General features: G+C 40.8%; 1 protein-coding gene across 1 annotated transcript in view; it reads right to left on the bottom strand.

Moving 5' to 3' along the window:
- Nucleotides 1–23,552, bottom strand: part of LOC138628064 (potassium/sodium hyperpolarization-activated cyclic nucleotide-gated channel 1) — a 66,231-nt gene that overhangs the window by 31,012 nt on the left and 11,667 nt on the right. The window contains exon 3 of the mRNA XM_069710843.1: nucleotides 6,412–6,573. Coding sequence (XP_069566944.1) covers nucleotides 6,412–6,573 — 162 coding nt within the window. The remainder of the gene's footprint in view (nucleotides 1–6,411; nucleotides 6,574–23,552) is intronic.

Genomic DNA, 23,552 nt, shown 5'->3' with positions numbered 1-23,552 from the left:
TTTTGCCAGATGATATCAGATAAACAGTTATGACTCACTGCACCTTTTGCTGTTTGTCCTTGTACGTGTTTGGTGTGAGCATATTATCTTATCTCACAGGAAAGGTCTGCAGTGCATCAGGTATAGGTTAGGTACGACTAATTTAGTGATACACAAATTTAGCCATAAGTGCTAATAAACATCGTTACTACAGTGTTCACGTCTGTCGATGTGCAGACCGACCGTCTTGGTTCTTGAGGTTGGGGTTGGTGACGATCCTTCGACTTCTAGTTCACATGTTCTACTGAGAACTCAGAAATTACGACTTCCTATTCAAATGCAACGCACCATTGGAGCATTGACATAGCTGCTGTTTTTAAGGAGATTTAAGTATAAATGTATGTAAAGGAATGTGTAAAATACAGAACAACAAAGGCATTGCGTTGGCGATAGTGTCCGGCTGCATATTGTTATAAATTGTTGTGTCAGGATAATTGTGATATGGTGCGATAACCAGTACATCATACAGTACAAGTACATTCACCATGAAAAAAACAACCTCATTTTGCCAAATACTGTGATTACAAATTAAATGTATTGTATCTTATTTGTAAATGTGAATAATCAGATAAAATATTGCAGTTGCTTGATAATTGGCAAATATGATATTCCAAAGTTTGAAGGTGACATTCAAAACTTTCAAATGCGTCATTAAATCTGTTATACAGCTGAATCATAGTAATAATGGCAAACTGCTAGGTCACATCTGACATTGTTTTTTCTGACTGACAACACGTAATCATTCTGATACAAGTTTCATTAAAAGAAAAGCCATCTGTTTCAGCACAGCTCCTATGCGTCCATATTCCAGGTTTTAGGATTACAGACTTTATTGCTTACTTAAGCTGACATTTAGTGGCTGATTTTCTGAAGATTTCCAGCTGTTTTTTGTTTTTTTTAATCCTAATGACTCTGATAGCATTTGTTCAGCACAGGGCTCCAGCAACGTTTTGCATTGTCAATGTGACAGAAAAGCAGTGCTGATAAAAGTTGCATGCTCGGGGTACTGCAGGTGATGCAGACTGTTGTAGTCTTACCATTTCAAGATGGTGCCGTGAGAGCGGCAGCCTGTTGCAGCAGCCCAGAGTTTCACTGCGTTCACGGTTTCTGTGTCTTATTCTACAAGATCTGCAATTCTGCTTATAATTAAATTGTGTCTGTGATGTAACATCTGTCATTTTTTTCTCAGAGAGAGACAGTGTATTGTGATCATGAAGTCGTGCTCTTTACAAGAACTCAACAAAACAGCAGCACTGCTGCTACAGTTTTTCACATCACTGTTCCTGACTCAGTCTTGTTCATCAGCTTGATTGCTTATATTTTAATCTTTGCTGCCATCATTACCACATGTATTAAAACCAGTCCCATTCCACAATATTTTTTTTAAGCTTGAGCAACTTGTTTGGCGGTTTGTGTGTACATCTAACAACTTGCTGGCATTTCGATTCATCAGTCACAAAACTGTGCCTCCAACAGTTCCCTCACACAAGACATAACTGGTGACGTGACTAAGAACGGAATTGATGATTCAACATCGTGCCAGTTCTCAGTGCGACCCAGAGGCGTTGATTGTTGTTCATAATGACGAGTTGCTGTATGAGACTAACAGGATGTAATGCACTGCTGCAAAGAACAGGATCTGACCTCTTAACAACACCCCCCAAAAAAATCAGAGCTCATCTGCATTCCTACAGAGGCACACTAATTTGATAGCTCAGCATAAATTACAATTAAAGTGTGCATGTGTAGGTTTTTAACTTTGGAAAACATTTTGGTTGGTAAATTCTCCCTTTTTTTGCCCCGTTTATCTATAAAGAAGGCAACTGAATGAGCAAAAACATTCGCATTAACTGATGACATTAATTACTCAATCATATAACTCTCTAAAACCCGACAAGCTGTCCCTGCATGGGGGAAAAAAAGTGATGCACAATATTCATTTTTCAATTACATAATCAGACTACAAGCTGTTCTCCCTGGGAATGCACAGAAGGCAGAACGGTCTTTGAATACACGTGAGGAAGTGAAGGGGTCTGCAGCTCTGCGTGGGCACCAAACTGGAAGCTGGCAAGAGAAGCACTCGCAGTGGCGTTTCTCAGTGAGGCGGTCGTGGTTCACGTTTGCTCATAAGTTTCCTTATCGCCTGAAGTACTCCTGATGAGGGATTCTTCTTGGATCTGACCTGCCCAACGTTTCCACAGTTTCATCCTTATTAGTATTCTTATTGGGTTTGTTGGGTTGATTTGTTTGTGGAGCAATCATGTTCTCAGTAATGGTCAATAAAAATCACTAAAAAGTCAAATATGCCCACTCTTTCCAAATTCAAAAATATGCAGTGTATTATCACATAAATGAAAGATAAGCAGCAATTTCTCACATTTAAGTTGCTGAAAACGGTGAATATTTGTCACTTTTCCTTGAAACTGTTCATTAACGTTAGTTATTAATCCATTATCAAAATAATAATAACTATTATCAGCTCTAATTGTTGGTGTGGGTTTTGGCAGTATATTATGCATGGCTGATTTGCCTCTCCAACATGGTAGTCTGTGCTTTGTGATGTGTTTACTTCCCCGACAAAAGCAGTCTTGCATTTTACTGAGATGAAACCATTTCATATTCTTGTTGAGGGAAGTGCGACATGAGAGAGGAGAGAGGAAAAAATAAAATGTCAGATTAATTGATAAACTCTGTGCTGCGCCCGGCGGTTGGAAGTGACTCATTCAGAGGGATGGAAAGTAATAGATAGAAATATGGAAATGCAGTGGGTGGACCAGGGGTGAACGAAGCTGGGAAGGGCGACTGATGCTGAAGGGCGGTTATGCATGGTTAGCCAGGCCTTCCTGTGTTTGTTATGCGTCTACCTACAGTAACCGCCTCCACTTCGAACTCTCTGTGAGACACAAATCCTCAGCAGGCTACTGTTCAGCAGTCTGTCTCTTAATATGAGCCACATACGCTCACAAACGACACATGCTCCTAAACACATGTCTCTATGTTGCGCATGCAGACAAATGCAAAAGCCCATCAACCGTCTAACCTGAGCAAACACAGTGACAGCAGCATTATCTTGTCCGGTGATTAAGTCAATGCAGCCTCTAAAGAGTAAGAAGCTACTCTCAGGCCATTAGTAAAGAAGATAACAGCCCTACACCCTGTACTGCACCACTCAGCAGTATCTGCAGTCCTCGTCGGCCTCACTCTTCTACTCGCAGCTGGAGACACAAAGTACCGAGCCAACAACAGAAACGAAAATATGACGCAATCTGAATTTAAAGTCCTCATTCTCGAGCAGACAACGGCTCACAGACACAATTTTTGAAGGCAACATCTAGCCGACAGGCCAGAGAATCACATTATGCATTTATACCTGCAGTAAACAAAAGGAGAGATATCTTATCAAGATTTTTAACTCACGAACACTAATGCATTGTGATGGTGTGAGAGGAGGGATCCCACACGTGGGCTGGCCTTATCACTTTGGATTTGCCAGACCGCAGTCAGCGCACAGGCCTCTACTTCAGCAGAGATCCACAGGGAAGAGATTCCACAAATTGCTCATTTTACCACATCACAGTCAGAAACACTATGCTCGCTGCTCATGAGCAGATACCCGACGGTACCGCTGGCTTATGCAAAGATCGAGCTTCCAACAAATCTCAAGTAGGGCTGAAACCAAGCTATTTTTGTCAGCTGTTGTTTTTATTTTTTTTAATTTTGAGAAAGGAAGACTGCGCATGTTTAGTTTCAATAAATGTGTTCAGTATTAACCAAAAAAAGGAGAAATAATTATAAAAGCAATCTGCACAATCCATTTCAGATTCATGAAATGTAGTCTGATATTACCAGACTTAAATTCATCGCGTGCGTAGATCAGGTCTGGACATGCTCCTTTGGGGGATTGTTTCCAGTCGTTGCATCCTACTGGGTTCAGACGTCGGGTTCATTTTGAAACTATTGGAGCAGCTTTTAACCGTTTGGCATTGACCACCATATGACGTGTGCTGTGCACGCAAACTCACCAAACTGTAAATAGCAGAGACGGCCTCCCGATGTGAGCAGAGTGCAACACCGTGTCAGGAAACGACCATAGCAGACTTTCTTTTCACATTTTAGGCATTCCTGTTGCTCTGGCTTCAATTCTTCAATATTTGCTAGCGTTGCTACAACTGTTTGTATCGTTTCTTCTCGCACTACCACCACGGCCATGGTTGGATCGACATTTCAAAATAAACGCTTGACATTAACGTCATTGGTCCTAGCCGCCCACGATTGGTAGCTGATTGGTCCACCCTTCAGAGACGCTCAGCGAACCTTCATGCGAGGTCGGTGGAGCCGGGCTGGTTAAAGAAGTCGTGAAACTGCTGAGATTTGAAACGGTCTTTTTCCTGTCTTCCAAACGTACACTGTGAGGCTCTGTTTTCAGGTACGTGAGACTGTAGACAAGCAGCTACAGTCAGCGTGTCTCCAGAAACCTGATATATCTGTTACAAACTCGGAGTCACCTTTGTAGTGTTGTTACTACTTTACATACAAATCATTCTACACTTTCATTTTATCAAGGAATGAGAGTCGGTCATCGCAGCTGTCTAAACTCGGCTGTAAGCCTCCAGCACACATGTCTGCCTTCTTAGTTTCAGAGCCTTTTTGCAATCTGCAGCTATGACTGTAGCTCTCCACGGTGCAAATGATCCTGCCACACGGGGGGCAGCAAATTAGCCTTTTACATGATTTCCCTTTCGTATTGATTTGCATACAAGAAGGGGAAAGTATCGGATTCTTTTTGTGCAAGAGCATTAACATGCAGCACAAAGGAGCTGGAGCAAGGAGCTGTTTGTGATTGGGTCTTATGGTTCCAAGTAACAAGTAGCTGATCAAAGGCCGGTCAAAAAATTTGGCTTACTGAAGGGGGCATTTGCCCAGTTTTGTGTACATAGCCTCGCCATTAACAGAGATGAATTGTGACAGTTATGTGGGAAATTATTTCCCTACTTATTCCTTTAGTGCAAACAGAGATGGATGATGTCTGCTTGGAAGAATAACACATGTTAGCGGGTATTGGACTCACTTGGGCAACTCAGTGCCTCAAAGTAAAGATAAGGGTGGGATACACAGTTGTGATGCTGAGGAAAGCTGACACTTGCACCTCCGGTCTGATGCCTCTGAGCAGTCAGCGTGCATGTGGAGAACAGAAATGTTTGTCTCAAAGATGAAGATGAGAAGGCAGAAGAGTTCCACAGGCAAGAATTCTCAATCAGTATTACCCAGTAGGCCTGTATAGACTTTTACACCATCGCGTCGCTTTGAGAGGAGCAACCACGGTCCGCTTGACCCCAACTCATGAGAAGGAAAAGGGAGAAAAAAAAAAGATGCAGAAAAACACTGAAAAAGGCCTAAACAGAGGAGAGGCAGACCCCGAAGACCTCAAACTAAAGCTGCGCTGACATGGAAAGCCTCATTTTTGAGTTGTTTATCTCATGCGTCTAATGGACACTTAGATTTTAATCAATCCAGCTGTCTTGGCATTTTTTTGTGTGTGTTTTATCCTCAGAGACCTAATCAGTGTTCACATTAAACATACGAATTTCTACAAAATACAAGCTATGATGTGAAATATCATAATTTACATTTCATTAAACAGGAGAGAAGCAGTTTATCGAGATTCGGCCAGATCTGATTAAAGAAACTCAGTCATTTTAAAGAGTGTTCAGAAAAATTAGATTTTTCTATAAATAGTTAAACCAGAAGGCCAAGGAAGAGAAAAAAATATATACAAATGTTGTGTTTTTGTTATGTTTTTAAAAACACTAAGTTTAAATGCAGCAATGTTTTCATTAATATACCTTTAATCTAGGGAAATTTCATTCTGTGACATTAAGACTGCGGTCGAGCTCCCTGTGGAGAGCAGCCACCTCAGAATGAACACCTACATCAGCCAAATCGTATCTTTTACCCATTAAGATTCACGTTCTTGTGGCTTAAGCATCTAACATGATCAATAATTGCATTCTCATAAATATTCACAGTAGAGTGTCGTTAAGTTACCGATATTCAACTTGTTTGCTTCGCTCGATAAAATCTGTCAATCACAATTATTATTTCAGCTGACAAAATCCACAGTCGCCGGCTAGAAATAAGAAACCTGCTTTTGTCTGCCTTTGTTTTAGATTAGGAACCCATTGTTTCAAAAATTACCAATGACTTTGACTGGAAAATATGTCGCTCTTATCACTGCAAACCTCAGATGTGATGTACAGGACTGGGAAGCTTGTCAGGCATAGCAACAGCGACTAAGGGAAGTGGAGCTTAGCAAGCGCTCAAATTTCAAATTGCAAAAATAACAAACAAAATAGAAGAATGTGTAATACTTACAACCATACCGTTTAGGGACACCCAGCAGTCAGGGGGGAAGTCTTGGAGGAGCGGCACCAGATACTGGAGACAGCCATCCCAGTGACACAGGAGCAGCATCATCCCTATCAAATTAAATATTCTTACCACTGCACTAGCCAGGTCATAGGTCATATGGAAAATCTGCCAAAGAGAAAGATAAGAGGGAGAGACAGAGACCACAGTTAGACCTCATCATCAAATTCAAGTACAGCATTATGAAGAGATTCAAAGTTTAGTAGTCAATACAGACACACTGGTCTGGATTTAGATCTGTTAGAGTCTCTGAAACAGCACATGCGCTGGTATTTCAGAGAAACAAAAAGATGAAAAAAAAGATTAAAAAGACTTAAAACGCTCACAAAAGTACAAAGTCACCTTTGAAGCTGAGGGCATGGTGTGGCTGTCTAGTCACCACAGAATTTGGTTGCAGCAGTGTGTGTGTGTGTGTGTGTGTGTGTGTGTGTGTGTGTGTGTGTGTGTGTGTGTGTGTGTGTGTGTGTGTGTGTGTGTGTGTGTGTGTGTGTGTTTCCTCTGCTGCTCTCAGTTTGTTTTGGAAAGTAGCCATATTGAATTATGAACAGCTCGACATCTGTGAGTGCAGAGATGCAGGCACACACACACACACACACACACACACACACACACACACACACACACACACACACACACACACACACACACACACACACACACACACACACACACACACACACACAGGTGATGCAGAGTGAGGTGAATGATGAAAGGAATGTAGATCTCTGGAATAACCAGCCAGTGCGTGTGTTTCAATGCCTTCAGCTGGGACAAGAGTTAACTGCTGGTGTGACTGTTTAATCAGAACAGGAAAGTTTCAGAATAGAAAGTCATCAGCGGGGTGAGTAACCATATCTGCAACGAGAAGCCGTTTAGTTTACATCGGATCTGGCTCAAGAGAATTGACTCATGCCTGGTTGGCTGTGGCTCCAAATCACAGTCTTACATTAGCATGAGGAACCCATTACTTTTTTCGAGGCTAGTTATTCCACAATATTCCTCACAATGAAGCTCAATTTCTCCTCCTACAAAAAGTTCAATATGGAGAAAGATTGGTCCGTTTTGCATAATAAACCTGCCCCATTTCCCAGTTTGTGGAATTGAATGATTACGATTTTCAGGTAATTAGTATCTATTTTAAGTTGATGGCTTTCCATTCCCTGTAAATTACCCATTATACTTATCATAAATGTAATGGCAGTTTAATTGGTTCATCACATTAACATCACGTTAAAGAAAAGTGAGAAATGATTATCTTTTTCTGTCAGGGGACGTTTTTATAAATTTGTGATAAAAGTTTGTAAATGATGTGAGGAACCAAAAATTAAATAATACAATGATACCAAACTGTAAAAGACAAGTATAGAGAAGCGAAGTCACACACTTTCATAGGACATTAAATATTCTACTTGATTAATGGGATATATACTCAGGCAGAAAACATCCATCAGTAAGGCAAAAAATGCTTTGATTATTAGTAGATTTTATTCTCTGCCAGTGTCTTTTATTTTATATTTAACTCCAGGTTCTGGCTTTATTTCAGGCTTTTCTACCTTTTGTTTTTGTACTCACTACTATTTTGTTTTTCTAGACCTGAAATTTGGAAAAACACTGATTACCATCGCACCAAATTTCTTTGGATACTTCATGGTTTTAAAGAGTTAAAAAAAAGATAGAAATCTACTTTGCTTCTGTGTTTTCTGTTGTAATTCTGAACCTGTTTTCCCATCTGTATGCAAAATCTGTCGTCAAAAAACCCCACCAAACCCCAGGTGTTTTAAAAGCTCTTTGAATCCACATCTCTCCACCCCGGTCTATTGTGACTGTCCTGTAACCTTTCTGCACAAAGGACAGTGTCCACACACAGAACAGAGGAGAGAACAAGAGCCTGAGCTGATGCTCAGATCCCTCTATGGTTCAACTCATCCACAGGGAGATACAGTGCACTGCCCTGAAAGGCTAAAATTAGCCACTAGCTTACTGGATGGCTGTCTCAATACACCCAGTATCTCTTCTGCTGCCTACATCGGTACTCTTAATTTAACAGATCTCTCTCTCTCCGCCTGTTTATTGTGCGTGTATGTTTACATTCATCAAAGTTTTATGACATTAAGGGCAGAAACAACAGATAAAGGGCAGGGCAGACCAAGAGAAAAGGGGAGAGACAAAAACAAAGACGGGAAGAGATGAAAGTAACTAAATCTAAAGGTACATATTCCAGCAAGACTGGGAAACAGGAAGTAGCACTTTGGTCCCTCTTTGAATTGAAAATGATTCAAACCAGGCAGAAATAGAAAGGGGTTGTCTGCACTTTCCTCATTAAAAAAATGTATAATCAAAAAACACAACAAAAGAGACTGAACAATAAGGGTGCAGGTTTTGGGGGGAACTCGGGTGATAAGGTTGCAGAAAGGTTTTACAAAATTCCCAGAGACCGTCTCACTTTGCCACTGTGACCTTTTGGGTCACGCTTAGTCACTGAGGCCAGAGAGGAAAAATGTAGAAACTCATTAACGTGATGTGGAGTTTGTTTGGGTTTATAATCCAGCGGCATCTCGTGGCAGCAGGCAGCCACAAGGTAGCAGTTTATTAATAGAGGTCTTAATAGAAGAGGCCACGGGTGTAGCTCTCTGGTCAGGTCAGAGGATTATACAGGATAAACTTCACTGTGATGCACAGACATATAAGGATGTATGAAGCTGAATGTAACTGCGTGCAGCTGAATGGATTTGTACAACTGCTATGTGCATGCTCCAAAAATAATTATGTGCATCCAGCGTCTTTCTTGTGCTTATTAGTGGGATATTCTCGCCGTAAAGCCTCTAAGAAATAAGAAAGTAAGACAGGATGGAAGAGAGAGAGTTGGAGTCTAGACTCAAGGAGGTTTGCTGTCTGACTCACTGAAGGAAATAAAGGCCACGCACAGATCCCATGTTCCAGAGAGCCGGCCCTGTGTCTGGCTCAGTGTATGTGTCTGAGCAGTAGACTTCACTTTCTATAATTTAGAAGTATGCACATGTCAGATCATGTGTGTGTGCACCATGAAGAGAAGTGAAAGATATATAGGCTTTCCACTGTTTTGTTCAGCATGCAGAGGAAAGGAAATCAAACTAGATCTACAAATACAAGCACCACAACACTGAGAAGGTTTGAGCCTTTAAACCTAGAAAAGGGAATAAACAAAAGAGTACATTTTGACCTGTCATCTTGCCAAGAAGTTTAGTGATCATTTTTTTCAAAACTATTCAAAAACAATACAGCTGAAACTAACATCATTTCCTTTATGAAATGCTCCACCTATTATTTTCTCGATTAAAGAATGATCATGACGAGACGCTGCCCACCTTTAAAGTTCTGTGGTCTGACTTGTGCCGTTCCCATATCAACGTATTGATTTGATTTTGTGACTGTGACCGTCTGTTTGTGTTGGTCTGTGTAGTCGCGGTGTAGCTTGGCATGTCTAATCCAGCACATTATCTCTAAAATATCTACCTCCTCGGTGTTGTGTTTGTGCATGATTGTACACGGTTGAAACAGGATGAGCTAAGCACTGTAAACATTTCAAACCACTTCCTGGCAATGGAAATACAAGGGGAGAGCAGGCCAGGGGAATTACATGGAAGTTAAGGATCGTCATCACGAATATTAGATCCAAAAAGCAGTCAACCAAGCTGTGTGATGGCTGGAACGATGTACATTCATTGTCAAGTTTTCATAAACTGCACGACTGCTGGAAAGGTAGCATTGACAGAGAGCCAAAAGGCCGCACCAATGCTCTGAGCTGGCATCAGCGAAATATAGGCTTAGAATTAAGTGCATCAAGCTTAAATTTGACTGGCGACTGGGGCATAGGTCAGCATAATCCTCTAATACAGTGGAGACAAACAGCCAAGATGTGATATGATAGTGAAACAAAGTCACACGCCGGTTGTATCCAGCCAGGATAACGTTCCCTCACATTTGGCCTTTGCTCATCCATTCAGCGGTGTGGGAGAGGGCATGACATTTCCCAGCCTTCCCAGCAGGCATTATATGTTTACATACCACATGTACGCTTCCATAAACGGTATTGATGCTATAATACTGCAGACATCCAAACTTCAATCGATGCCACCCATAATGCACGATATGGAGAGTTTGTGGATGTTGCTGGAAATCAAAGACGTGATTCAACATGTGTGTAACTCTTCAGAGGTTCATGCGGCTGCAGGCTGTCAGGTTGATGTATCTACTGTAGACTGACATCTGGAAACGGATGTGCAGAGAAAAGAGCATGCAGGAGAATTACTCATCGTCAGGCTGTGCGCCTTGAACACGCAAATACAAAGTGTTCTTTATGCATCTTCAAATTGGACACGAGTGACCTCTGTTTGAGGTCAGCGAGGATTAGCATGGGACTAATTTGAGGGGATTAAATCCACCACTGGCTATTACATTGAAGGATGACAAAACTGCTTCCAGGAAAATCTGGAATTCTCCCGCTTAACGCCGTCTTGTAAATCTCCTCTTGGATCTCTTTTGGTTGTGCTTAATCACAAAATCACAGTTGAACTTGGATTTGAAAAATCATATTATCATGTACTGAGAATTCATTGGGATTTAGCTAGTCCCATGTTTTCTCCTACTGTCTTTCTTCTTGTACAAAAAAAAAAAGTTGTGCGCCGTGTTTCAGTTTATACAAAGGCAGCAGCAGACGAAGCTAAATGTGGAATAATATACATATTATGCACAGAAAATGCTTTTCCAATGTCATTCTCCTCTGGAAAAAAAACAGCATTCTGGAAGTAATTACATTTACATGACTGTATTATGCAATACGTAATCATGTTGATACAGTCCAGCAATAAATAAACATAAATAGAGTTGGCATTAGTTCAGAGCTGCAGGCAACATACTGTATGCTCTGAGAAACTAATCAGTCTGCAGATCTGTTTATATTTCAGACTCTAATAGACCAGACTGCACAAGAGGAGGGGAGAGAAAATGCCTTTCCAACAATGTTATGCATGTCGCTTGCTTCCTGCCAAATCATGTCAAAGTCGTGTGAAACGAGCAGAAACAGTCGGCAGGAGAAAGCTCAGAATCTTCAGCACAGAGACGGTACATTTAGGTAATGAGGCCCAACAGTAATTTGTAGCTGGAGACTTAATTAAACGCCAGGTAGCAATCAATGGGATCTTTACGAAGACAGAAAACAAGTAGTGCTCTATTAATACAGCAAATAACACTTTAAAAGAGGAGGTCATTATTTCTTCACTGCTCAGCAAAGCATGCTGTCCATGGAGGAGTTACCAGATCCTTTAGGTAGAAGTAGGAGCAGCAGCGCTCTACCTCTCGCTTCAAGTAATTTCTGTATTCAAAGAAGTACTATATACATAAGGTATTTAAATATTGGCCCCTTTGAGAGTGTACAATTACGATGTATATTATACTGTTGGGTTATAACTATGGATGCATGAATGTGTGGGCAGTAGTATGATCTTTATGAAGTAGTTTGTTGAACTGTGGCTGATTTAGGCTGCTGCTGTGATTAAATCTATCACAATGCTTGATAATGTTTTGTATTAAAAAATCTGACGTAAGTAGTAAATTACATTCATTCATAAAATGAAGTAAGCAGTAGAACGTTTCCTTGTAATGTAAGCAGCAAAAAAATGGAGATATTCCAATAAAATATAAATATCTCAAAACTGTACTTAAGAACAGGGCTTAGATGAATTTAGTTAATTCCCACTATTGCATGTGCTGCATCTCTAAACTATCATTGAAAAGACAATAGACTCAAGATTATTTAAAAAAAACAAAACAAGCAGAGCCTGAGTTACTCTCCCTGATATTGATTTAGCTGTCATAAAAACAAAACATTTAACAGGGTGACTCATCCCACCCAAAGCCCTGCCACACTCCGTATTTCACATACAGACAATCCCTCTCGCCTCAAAGAATAGAAGTGTAGTAAGACCTGCTAATACTGACAGTTACACCTAAAACACATCAGGAGTCACAGATTGAATTGTTACCCACTGTTGGCTTTTTTTAAAGTCCCAAATTTGATATCCAGCTCACAGAAACTGGATTGGAGGATTGAAGGTGTTCCCTTTTATTTTATTTGTTTTGCAGTTACAGTGATATTAATTCTGCATCACATTTTATCTACAAATGTTTGTTTACAGCCTCGTGACCTCAGCAGATGCAAATTCTTGAGCGTCAAATAAAACGGTCAAAGTGCTGCAAATGTCACGAGCAAATGTGTTGAAGCTTCTAAGAGAAGGAATGTATGGCGCTGTAGTAGATATGATGATGCTGTTCTTCAGTATCAGCTCTATTGTACTTTACTACAAACCAATCAATGCCTTCATTTAACTGGAGAAGTCACCCCGTGGTAGTGTGTCAATCAGGAGTGAAAATACTCCTTCGACCTAGGAGCTCTTTCCCGTGGGAGCACCGCCGCTCATCTGCTCCGTTTTCCAGCATTTCCGTGTCCATCAGCATTATTCTCCTGTTCTTCCACTAAGCACATCACACTGTACCGCAAGCCTTGCTGCCTTGCTGCTTTGCCCGCTGTCTCACCCTCTCTGTGTCTATTTTGGTCATGTGAGCGTGATAACCTCAACACTTCTGTTCTGCCTTAATCTGCGCTCCACCATTCAGAGCTGCATTGGCAGAGGCAGCATCCTCCGGGGTAGCGGCTCGCACAGCCACAGGGATCACATTTATGATGTTTTCGACATGGACGTCATGGGTGGATTTATGTGGGAATACTGAGTTGCTATTGGCTTCAGGACAGAAACATTCATTTGAAATCTTATATAGAATCCTGGACTTCTCCTATTAGTATTTCAGTGCATTGTGACCCACACAGTGTGCTAAGCCTTCTGTTTGCAGTAATTATATAGACATTATTCTTGGAGTCTGTTGGGATTAATGTAGGCAATTGATGTATGCCGTTGATTTATGCATATTCTTCCAGATTTTTCCCCCCCGAGGTTTATAAATGCCTTCCATTGTGTGTGGAAAAGCTCCATGCATCACGGGAACAAGTAAATGTATTTATGGATGAATGTTCTATTGATTTGTACCTGTAACCTGAGCAGTGGTAACAAAATAACATCGGCTCGGCTCTAATAAATCATGTACACGGAACTTTTCAAACACAAGCTGTACTTATAGTTCTGACAGCAGCACCTGTGCACTCACAGAAAACAGCTGAGAAATGAATTTGGCATGTGTGGACATGTTCAAAAAAACATGCTTGTACCCTTAATAATATCTGGTTCCCCACATGACCCCGTTTCCCCTCCAATTGTCTCGTTATGCAAGTCTGTTGACAGTTTGACAACATCATTTCGGGGATTAAATCCTCAGTCAGTCAGTCAGTCTGTGATGAAAAGCTGATGGGAGGGGGCAGACAGAAAGAGACGAAGAGCTACAGAGATGCAACCATCTTAACCTGAAAAAAAATCTGTTCTGTAAAATATAAGAAAATGCGCCATTTGAATTGTTATTTGTCTGCAGTTGGCTTAATTTTCTTATAGAGTAACATCTCTTATCTTTCGGGACTAAACAGTATAAACATCTCACAACATACTCTATATTTAATGTGTATTATCAGTTAATGTGACCAATTACTTTATGAATATTTTTGCCACTCGGTGGCAGCAGAAACAAGTCGTGAACACAACACTGACTGTTTAGCACTTTTAAGTTGATCTGGAAAACTTCTGATTTACAAGCGACCCCTTTCACACTGTCCTGTTGTTTTTACATTGTCATTTGATTCATAGTGTTATGAAAACATCAGCAATGCCGGCCTAAACTAAGACCATCATGTGCACGACTACACAGCATTTACAGTACAGTTATTAACATAAACTCAAAATATGATACACCATATGTTTTGGTAAAAGCCCCTGGGAACTACTAGTATTGCTGCAGTAATTGTCAGACAGAAAGAAAGAAGGGAAGAAAGACTGAAAGGAGGAGAGAGGGAAGGAAAGAAGGAAAGAGAGGAAGGAAAAAAGAAAAGAGGGAAGCAAAGGAGGGGAAAAAAGGAGATCAAGAAAAAAGCAGAGAGAGAAACAACAGAAGACTGCAAGATTTGCTTTTTGCAAATGTCATGAAGGAGCAAAGGAGAAGAAGGGGGAGTGTTTGGGCTTGTGTTTGGGAGTATGCTAAGAAGGCAGTCAGGGAAGATTAGAGCCCATGTGAGAGGAGGAGGGATTTGACTGGATTGCACAGGGTGACCTGCTACGTTCCACATCAGCAAGATGGACCCTTCCTATCGCAGCGTACAGCGAGGATACACCCCTCCCGATACGCCGGGGGGGTTACAGATGGCCTTGCGGTGTGATTTTTAGTCATGGTGAATCATCCATACTCAAAGCTGCCATTGATCCGCTCTGTTCTGTACATCATCCGAAGCTCAAACACAACTTATAGTAGCTTTAATTGTAGCAGTGTGTCTTCTTAGCATGACATTGTAGAAAGAGCAAAACCTGAAGTGCTACACAACCAGAAAATACAATGAGCACAGCTGTTATCATGGCAGATGGACAAAGGCTGCCTCACTAAATTCATCCACCACAACATTAACTCTTGGGAAGTGAGAGAAGAGGCCTGAATGCTTCACTAGTTACTAATTAATTAATTTGCACAAGGCATCATTACAGGATGTCTGCCATGAATGATCCCCTCTAAATAACCAAGGGATCATTATGTGCCTCTTGCAGGATCAGTCCATCACGTACGGGCCTGCAGTGATTCGTCAATTATTTTGTTCAGTTGATTGACAGGACATTTATCTGCAGCTATTTTAATATAAATGAACATTTTATGTTATTTTTCAAGCAAAAATTACAAACCTTTGATGGTTTCAGCTTTTCAAATGTGAAGTTTGTCTGCTTTTCTTTTTCTTATGTTACAGTAAATCTAATATCTTTATGTTTTTAGGTCAAACAAAACATGTTAAGATAGTATGTAACTCTGGGAACCTGAAATTAGCATTTTCCCACTTCTTTCTGATGTTTTATTGAGCAAATGACTCATCAAGAATATTATTGGCCGGTTCATCGACTATCAGCATAATCGCGAGTGACAGTCTGAAAAGTATTAAGAGTCTGTGGTGCACAATCATAAGAGCTTTTCCCCGCTAAGTAGCAGGCATGTCATCCTTCTGTGTGACCCCGGCACATACCCCCAGCAGACATCCTACACACACACTGCAACCACCACCGCCAGCAGCCCAGCCTACAAAAATAACTGAGATTAGCCTAATCTCCACACTTATCACTTTAGTCCCTTCCCAAGACTATATCTGTCAACTGTCTGCTTACTGTACTGTGCACATTGAGCAGAGGGAAACTTGTCTTCACGGGGATATCCCACAGGGCTGGACAGAAGCGTAAAGCTGCTTCCACTGACTTGTTTTTCTTTCTGAACTCTGGAGGGGGGTTAATACAAATCAAGACAAAAATAAGTGCTGTAGCTAAATATCAAAATGTGATGTGAGTTTAAAAAACCCAAAATATGCTAAAAACAAGCAGCAGTTGTTGGGATAAAAAGCAGATGCTGATTTTGTTTGACTGTTGTGGGGCAGCTGAAACACTTATACCCCCGGCTCAGTAACAGAGGATTGCAGTGGTTGGAGGGCACTGCATGTATCATTTACTACTCTGAATTGTAACAGAACATTTTTATAATTTGTACAGCCTGAAAGGAGCTTCTATTTACCTTTTTAAGACAGATAATCGTGACTAAAACCCTTTTACTGTTACAGTGTGTGAGACTCGGCTTCTTGTCTAAAGTAACTATTCTCTGTTTTTCTCAGCTCCTTCCTCTCGGTGTCACTGCCTTTCTGTCTCCATGTCTGTCTCACCTGTCCTCACTGTGCAGACATGTCTGTTTATATCCTGCATCAAATAAAAGGCCGAACTAAGAGACGGACTGATGGCGAAAGTAAGAAGCGAAGAGAGAGCCACAGAGAGAACGTTAAATAGAGGAAGGTACTCCGGGTGGCGGAGTATAAGCTCATACATCATTTTACAGTGACTGTATGATACGAAGTGACCTGGAAAGCCAGCTGGCAGTCGTTGGTGTAGGCAGACTTACACGAATCTTATCTCGTTGTATATGATAACGTGTCTTTGTGGAGCAACTCATGCAGCAGCAGAGTGTAGCACGACAGTAAGAACTATGGGTGGGTCAAGGTTTTCCACTTTTTTTAATAGTTATTAGAGAATATATTATCCGATAGTTAATGTGCCGATTGTCTTGTCTTTTTTCCCTTGTTTTTTTTTACTAGTGCTTAATAGTAATAACCTATTAATGCCAGAAGGTGGCAGTAATTCACCTAAAAGCTGTTTGTCAAAAGGAGGAGAAGAAGAACATATTGCTATCAGGCTCCACAGCTATGCACAGTTGGAAAAAAAGCACCAAGCAGATGGTCCATCCACAGATCAACCATTGATGGCTATCTTGGTCACCAGATGCAGGAAGTTGGATGTGAGACCTGCACAACGGCCCTCATCTCAAAGATGATAGCTGAACACATGGTTCCCAGGAGCAGTGTTGATTGCCATATGTTTGATGATATTTGTTGAGCCTGAGTTTACAGCGTGAATCTCTCTCGCTCTTTATTACTGCTACACGCCTTTGGAGCTGACTAATAGATTCACATCCAAGTGGAAAAATTATGATTTAAGCACGTTAGAAAACTCAAAATTCTTTTAATCCTAGAGATTAGGCTAATATGAAAGCGTCGCTCATCAATGAGAACCATTTTCAAAACTTTGTGTGAAATTTCTGTTTTCCACCCTCCCTCGCTATCCTGCTGTTCTATTTATGAAGATGTCTAGAAGACACTTTTATTATTTAAGTGATATTTAATTAAATAAGAGTAACGCCTGCGCACCACTTATAGTCCACACTTAATTCATTTAACCAAAATGTTTGAATAAATTGTGTATTGGAGTTAGTACACAGACACCACTATATGAGGTTGATGTTATTTTGTTAGTTATTTACTCAACAACACATCAAAATGAAGCCTAGCTCTGACACAGTCTGTTTAAATAATACATTTCTCTCTACTTTAGCATCGCGGGTCTGACAATTAACTCTGTACTCTAAACCATATGGTCAAGCCATTAACACTACTGCAGTTAACAAGACCAACTAGCAACAGAAGGAGCAATGAGCGACTTGTCAAGGGAAAATGGGTTCAATCTGCAGGGAGTAAGAAGAAATTCTGGTTCTTTCAGGCAGTAGAGTCAAGGATTTTCCACCCTGTGGGCCAAGAGTGAGCTTCCTTCAGTGAGCTGAGCAAGAACACAATTCAAGGCACATTATGTTCATCGTCAGAGAGCCGTTACTTAAAACAGAGAGGACAAGAACAGACAGCAAGAGAGGGAAAAAGCATTGTCCTTCATTTTTGTTTGCTTGACAAAATTGGACTGGAGGAGTCCATTAGGCTATTGTGAATGACGTGTGTGTGTGTGTGTGTGTGTGTGTGTGTGTGTGTGTGTGTGTGTGTGTGTGTGTGTGTGTGTGTGTGTGTGTGTGTGTGTGTGTGTGTGTGTGTGTGTGTGTGTGTGTGTGTGTGTGTGTGTGAAAATACAAAAATAGACAGAGAGAGATGAAGATAATGCGTGTTTTGGAGAAGATAAACTGCTAACTGCTGCACCAAAAGAAAAAGCTACATCCCCCCCAAAAAAGTGAGAGTGGCTGTTTTGTTGAACTAAATTTAGTTTCCCATCAGTATCTGTGGGAGAAAGATAATTTTACATGTTCAATGTCTAAAGCACTGAAGCTCAAATAATTCCTGTCGACAGCCGAAGAAAAACAAATGGTTTAAAAACAAAAATAAAAGCACATTTTCTGGATTTGTAGTGTTCTTAGTGCAAAAAATGGCGACCTCAACAGAGTGGGTGCTTCTCATTTAAACACGGAGAAGTCCCCCTTCTCACAAAATGTCAAATGTGTGACAGACAGATTGTCACACATAAAGACACGTGACAGATCTCTTTAGCTGCCTGCAGGCTGCAACTCCCACATACATGACAAGAAAGGTCTGCTTTGCCTCCCAACAGCCCACCCAGCCATGCTCGCAGTACTTCTACACAGGGTGGGGTTCCCAAATCTGTTTATGCCAACGAACACCCAAATCCTACTTTTTTGTTTTGTTTTTGTTGGATCCTTTAACAGTAAAAACATCTGTTCGCATATAATGCAACACAGAAGACAATCTGATTTGAATATTAAACCAAGGCGTTCAGAAGCTATCCTGTCAAAAAGTCAAACCTGAATAAAAAATATTCAAACATCCTCAATGTGAAAATGCCAATGTGTTAGCTTTTTCCATAAAAAAAACAGGAGGCTGCTGTTTTAAGAGTTTCTGAACCAAATGCAACAAAGCATGAACAAACACCACCGTGGAGCTTGAACACTGATGAAAAATGCAAAAGTGAAGAAGAGGGAACAGGAATTCATTGTTCCGCAGCCGAGTGCTGAGTAACACGGACAAAAAAGTTGCTTCTACACATGCTGTAGTGACATAAGCAGTGTTTTTATCCAAGTATGGATATTAGTCAGTAATGTTAAGACAAGTACTCATATTTACTGATATCAAATCAAGATGTACTGTAATTTCTGGTACTGGTCCAAGATATAGAACCTATTTTATATACATGATAGCAATACAACTCTCATTTAATTAGCGTAAAATATATTGAAAATCTGCAGACTACGGCAGAATTTGTCCATCAGAGAAAAAAAACAGGCTGCTCAAAAAGTCCTTGTACAACCAACATGGCACACTGGACATCAGGTTAATCACAGCTGCAACATTTGATACTTTTCTTCAGAGCTCTCCAACCTGCACCTTCTTTTGGATTCATGTCTATTGCAGTGTACAATCAACCAGACCCATTATTTATCTCCTCATAAAACACAAGCTGCTTCCAGACTGCTGCCTCTGTTTGATCAATGACATGCACATCTCCAGGCACAGAATTGATCTGAAACTAAAGTGCAAAAGTCTTGTTGTCCCTCAGCGTCCTCGGTGTGCCCTAACCAGACAGTTGTGAACAATGTCTCCTGTTCTTTACCCTGGGACATAAAATATCCAAACAACCGGCTGTGTGGCCACAAAATCTGGGTTAACTCACACCTGCTCCAAAGCTCAGGTTGTTTAACTTCTCTAGCAGCCTCAACTTTCAGTGGCTGAGACTAACTTATTGTAGATCTCTGTGTGATATCTTTGGAAGCAATGTTAAATTCATTGATCATCAATACTGGGACATAATTTGTATTATTTGCTGCATTGAAGCCACATATGGTATTGGCTGATTCAAAATGAGGATGTGAAAGTATGACATGTTTTAGTAATAAAAAAAAAAGTTCAGTCATGCTAACAAGCTGCCATATGTCACCCCTAGGCTACAGGGTAGAAATACTCAGATGCACACACACACACACACACACACACACACACACACACACACACACACACACACACACACACACACACACACACACACACACACACACAGGCCCATAGACACAGTCCCGCAACAATCTTCTGCCTCTCACATCACATCAAATCACATCACATAACGGGAAACAGTTGTATACAGACATCGGCCGATGGCTCTGCTCCAACACATCCGTTTCACAGAGGAGAGCCCTGCAGCTGGTCACTTTCCCGCTCCTCACTACTGTATGTGTGGCCAGCAACTAAATGCCATTTGAGAGAGCGCGGTAATGAGAGCAGGCTCCTTTTAATTATCCTCCTATAAATGCCATGTGCTGTTCTCTGTGATGAATTGATTGTATGTTTTCTCTATAGATGCATGTTGTCTTTGTTTAAGATCGCTCTGCAGTCGCTGATAAATTGCATGTAGAGCAGTCACTGATAAATTGCATGTAGAGCAGTCACTGATAAATTGCATGTAGAGCAGTCACTGATAAATTGCATGTCGATGGCAGCTTAATAGCAGAGGTTGTCTGCATGCATTGATGCATGAAACAGGCAAAAAAAAAAAAAAAACGTCACTACATCGCATTTAAATTCTCCTTGCTTCATTTGCTCTTATTTTTCAACCGGTAATTACAGAAAAAAGGGTCAGCACAATGAAAAAGGGGAGCATCAGAGAGGAATTACCGTTGCTGCTCTAAGATACACAGATAAAACGTAACACCCACTGCTTCCCTTTGTTTCTTCTCCTCCTGCTTTCTCTTTCAACCTCACGCATGATTCAGCGCTTCATGATTCAGCGCACCTCCTGTGTGTTTGTGTGATTATGCACCTGTGTCCCTGTGTGACACCGGGGCGGCGGCCTCCAGGCACCGGGCGCTTGGCGAAACCTGTTCTGAGACGGGTGAATCAAAACCACGGGACTCACTGTAAACTGAGGCCCATTAATCTGCCCTGATGCCAAACTATCTGTTGCTGAGGTGACAAATTACACGACACAATGGCTTCATTACGATGTCCCTCTTACCACCTTACAATGCTTCTATCTCACGTTAGTTCATTAAAGGTGTTACTAGGAAGGTTATATATTCATTTTCAACTAGTATTATAACAATTACGTGATTAATTGATTAATTTATTTAACAAAATTTGCTAAATGTAAATCTTTGAGTTGTGGACTTAGGTGGACAAAACAAGTCTTCTTAGGCTTTAGTACATTAAAATTTGTGTTTTTTTTTTTTTTCTGTTCCCTGAATTTCAAAGCTACTGACAGTTTCAAAAACAGCCTAATTTTTCCCCTTTTTGCGCAGTAAGTGCATTAAGCATTATTATAAATGAGCTATATATAGATAAAGTATGTTTTTAAAACATTATATCTATTGCCATGGCTTTAATTTAGCAATTTGATTTAAGAACATAAGACATATACTGAAAAACGTACAAACGTTCACATCCTCTCTACCAGTCTGTTTCCATTCTGTCTAAAGATGGAAGGGTATAAAAAGCTCTGCGGTCAGACTTTCACACAATAGTGTGGCTTATTTCAGTGGGGACCAAATTTAGCCAGTGTAATGTAGTTAAAGTCTCCTCTTCTGCTCCCACGCAGTGAACTGGACACTCAGGTCAGCTGGCTCACATTTTCCCTCTTTCAGATCAATTTACTAACCGTGAATCAAGTACCTTTGCTTTGGACGACCGGATCCCTACAGGCAGACTCTAATTAAGCAGATCACTTGCATGGTGTTCGGCAGTCAGCTGTAGCAGACTCTGCCTATCTCTGGTAAAAAAAAAAAAAAAAGTAGACAGCTGAAAAGGCAGAACAGTCGTAACCACCAGTCGTGTTTGAATTTCAAGTGTGTCACCAACAATAGCAGGTAATTGTTATTAGCGGGGAAGTAAAAGGACAATCTATTCGTTTATCAATCTGCCACGCGGATGTGGAGTTGCACATGGGGGGCCTCCATCGCTGCCACTTCCTACAAGCAGCTGTTTAGTGCCTCTCACACGTTCAGTTTAGCTTTCTTTTCGAACCGAATATACAGTAGCTATTATTGCATGATGCTGGTTATCGTGAAATAAATCACCATCAGTGAGTCAGTGACCTCTCCACCCTCTGAGCATGTGGCTGACAAAGGCCCTGGAAAATATGATGCGTCAAGGCGTCTTGATGCCACAAAGCCAACTGTGGTGATGACATGATGGCACAGTTTCATCACCCGGGGCACTCTATCAGATACATAAAAATAAATTGAAGAAGGGGGGTTGCTGTGTGTTTTGTCAGTGTGGCTCTTCAGCAGTTTTGGGTGGGAATAGGAAGAGATAATTAGAACAGAGAATAAAGTTGCAGTCGCAAAGCAGATCCATTCGCAGCAGATGAACACAGTAATATTACCACATGTTCTGCTACTGTTGGATGTGACTACAAATGTCTCAAAAGCTTTAGTCATATCTCTTATTGATGTACAGTATGCAGGTTGTTCATGACTCCTATTTCTCCGTTATATATCAATGTACCTTTCACTGAGCATAGATATAATACGAGATGAAAGTATTAAATTATGTCTTCTTTTTTTTTTTTAATTGAGTAAACTTAGTATCACCGTATACCAGCAAACCAAATGGAGTGCGATAAAGACCTTGTTTACTGATGTGAAATTTTAACCCATAGGCAATTTGGTTGGTGCCATGTTTGAACCCATAGTGTTGGTAACAAACAGCTTCTGGCCGGGCCCTCAGAGAGGGTAGAGCCACCCCTGGGGCCTGGTATGTTGCCACATGCCCAACCTGAGCCCTCCTGCTTGAGTTGGGATCTGGTGGTTGGCCTGGTGGCAGTGATGAGCCAGATGTGGCACTGGGATCTCTGGGGATTTTCTACAGCAGTTTAAAAATGTTATCCCCTTAGTCTGCTTTTGCATTTTTTATTAAATACAATGAACCAATATCAGCACTGAATGGGCCGGCGGATAAATCTATCCCTGGTAACATAAATTATTAAGATCTCCAACATTTGAACGTAGCCGAAGGTAATCGCATACGTTGGAGACAAAAAACAAAACAAAAAAAATAGGATAGAGGGGCGAGTGGATAGCTGAGAGTTTAGGGCAAATGGTACATGGCACAGGTGCCATCAGAAGTGAGTCCTCGGTTCAATTCCTGTCCGTAGAGACTTTTACTGCATGTGTCGTTGCCCTGCTCTCTTTCTCCACATTTCCTGTCTGACTTTACTGCACCTATCTAATAAGGCAAACAAATGATAAAAAAAAAAAACCCAGTGTCATGACTCTAAGGTCATTGGGATAATTAGCTCTACTTCTGTGAGGGCATGAAATAATAAGCAGAACTTAAGGGGAGCAGGGTTAGAAATGAATAGGAGCAGGGGGCAAAAATGCCCTTGAAAGATCTAAAAATGTCTGAAATTACAGATGAAAGAGCAAAAAAAAAAAAAAAAAAAAAAATGCCCCCAATAACTGTTCTCTTTATTTTATTTTAATGATTAAATACTCAGCCATTACATATGATTCGCTGAGAGGTAGCAGCCTATGGTTAGGGGAAATGTTCCCAGTGTAACATCATATACAGTATGCAGGTGTTGCAATAGTATTAACAGATTTTTTTT

Source organism: Brachyistius frenatus, unplaced genomic scaffold, assembly GCF_029030835.1.
Source record: "Brachyistius frenatus isolate BFR_SWC_R1_liver_20210118 unplaced genomic scaffold, ASM2903083v1 Contig_94, whole genome shotgun sequence".
NCBI classification, from domain to species: domain Eukaryota; kingdom Metazoa; phylum Chordata; class Actinopteri; family Embiotocidae; genus Brachyistius; species Brachyistius frenatus.
The sequence above is the reverse complement of the archived record's forward strand: the minus strand, read 5'-3'. Positions and strand labels throughout refer to the sequence as shown.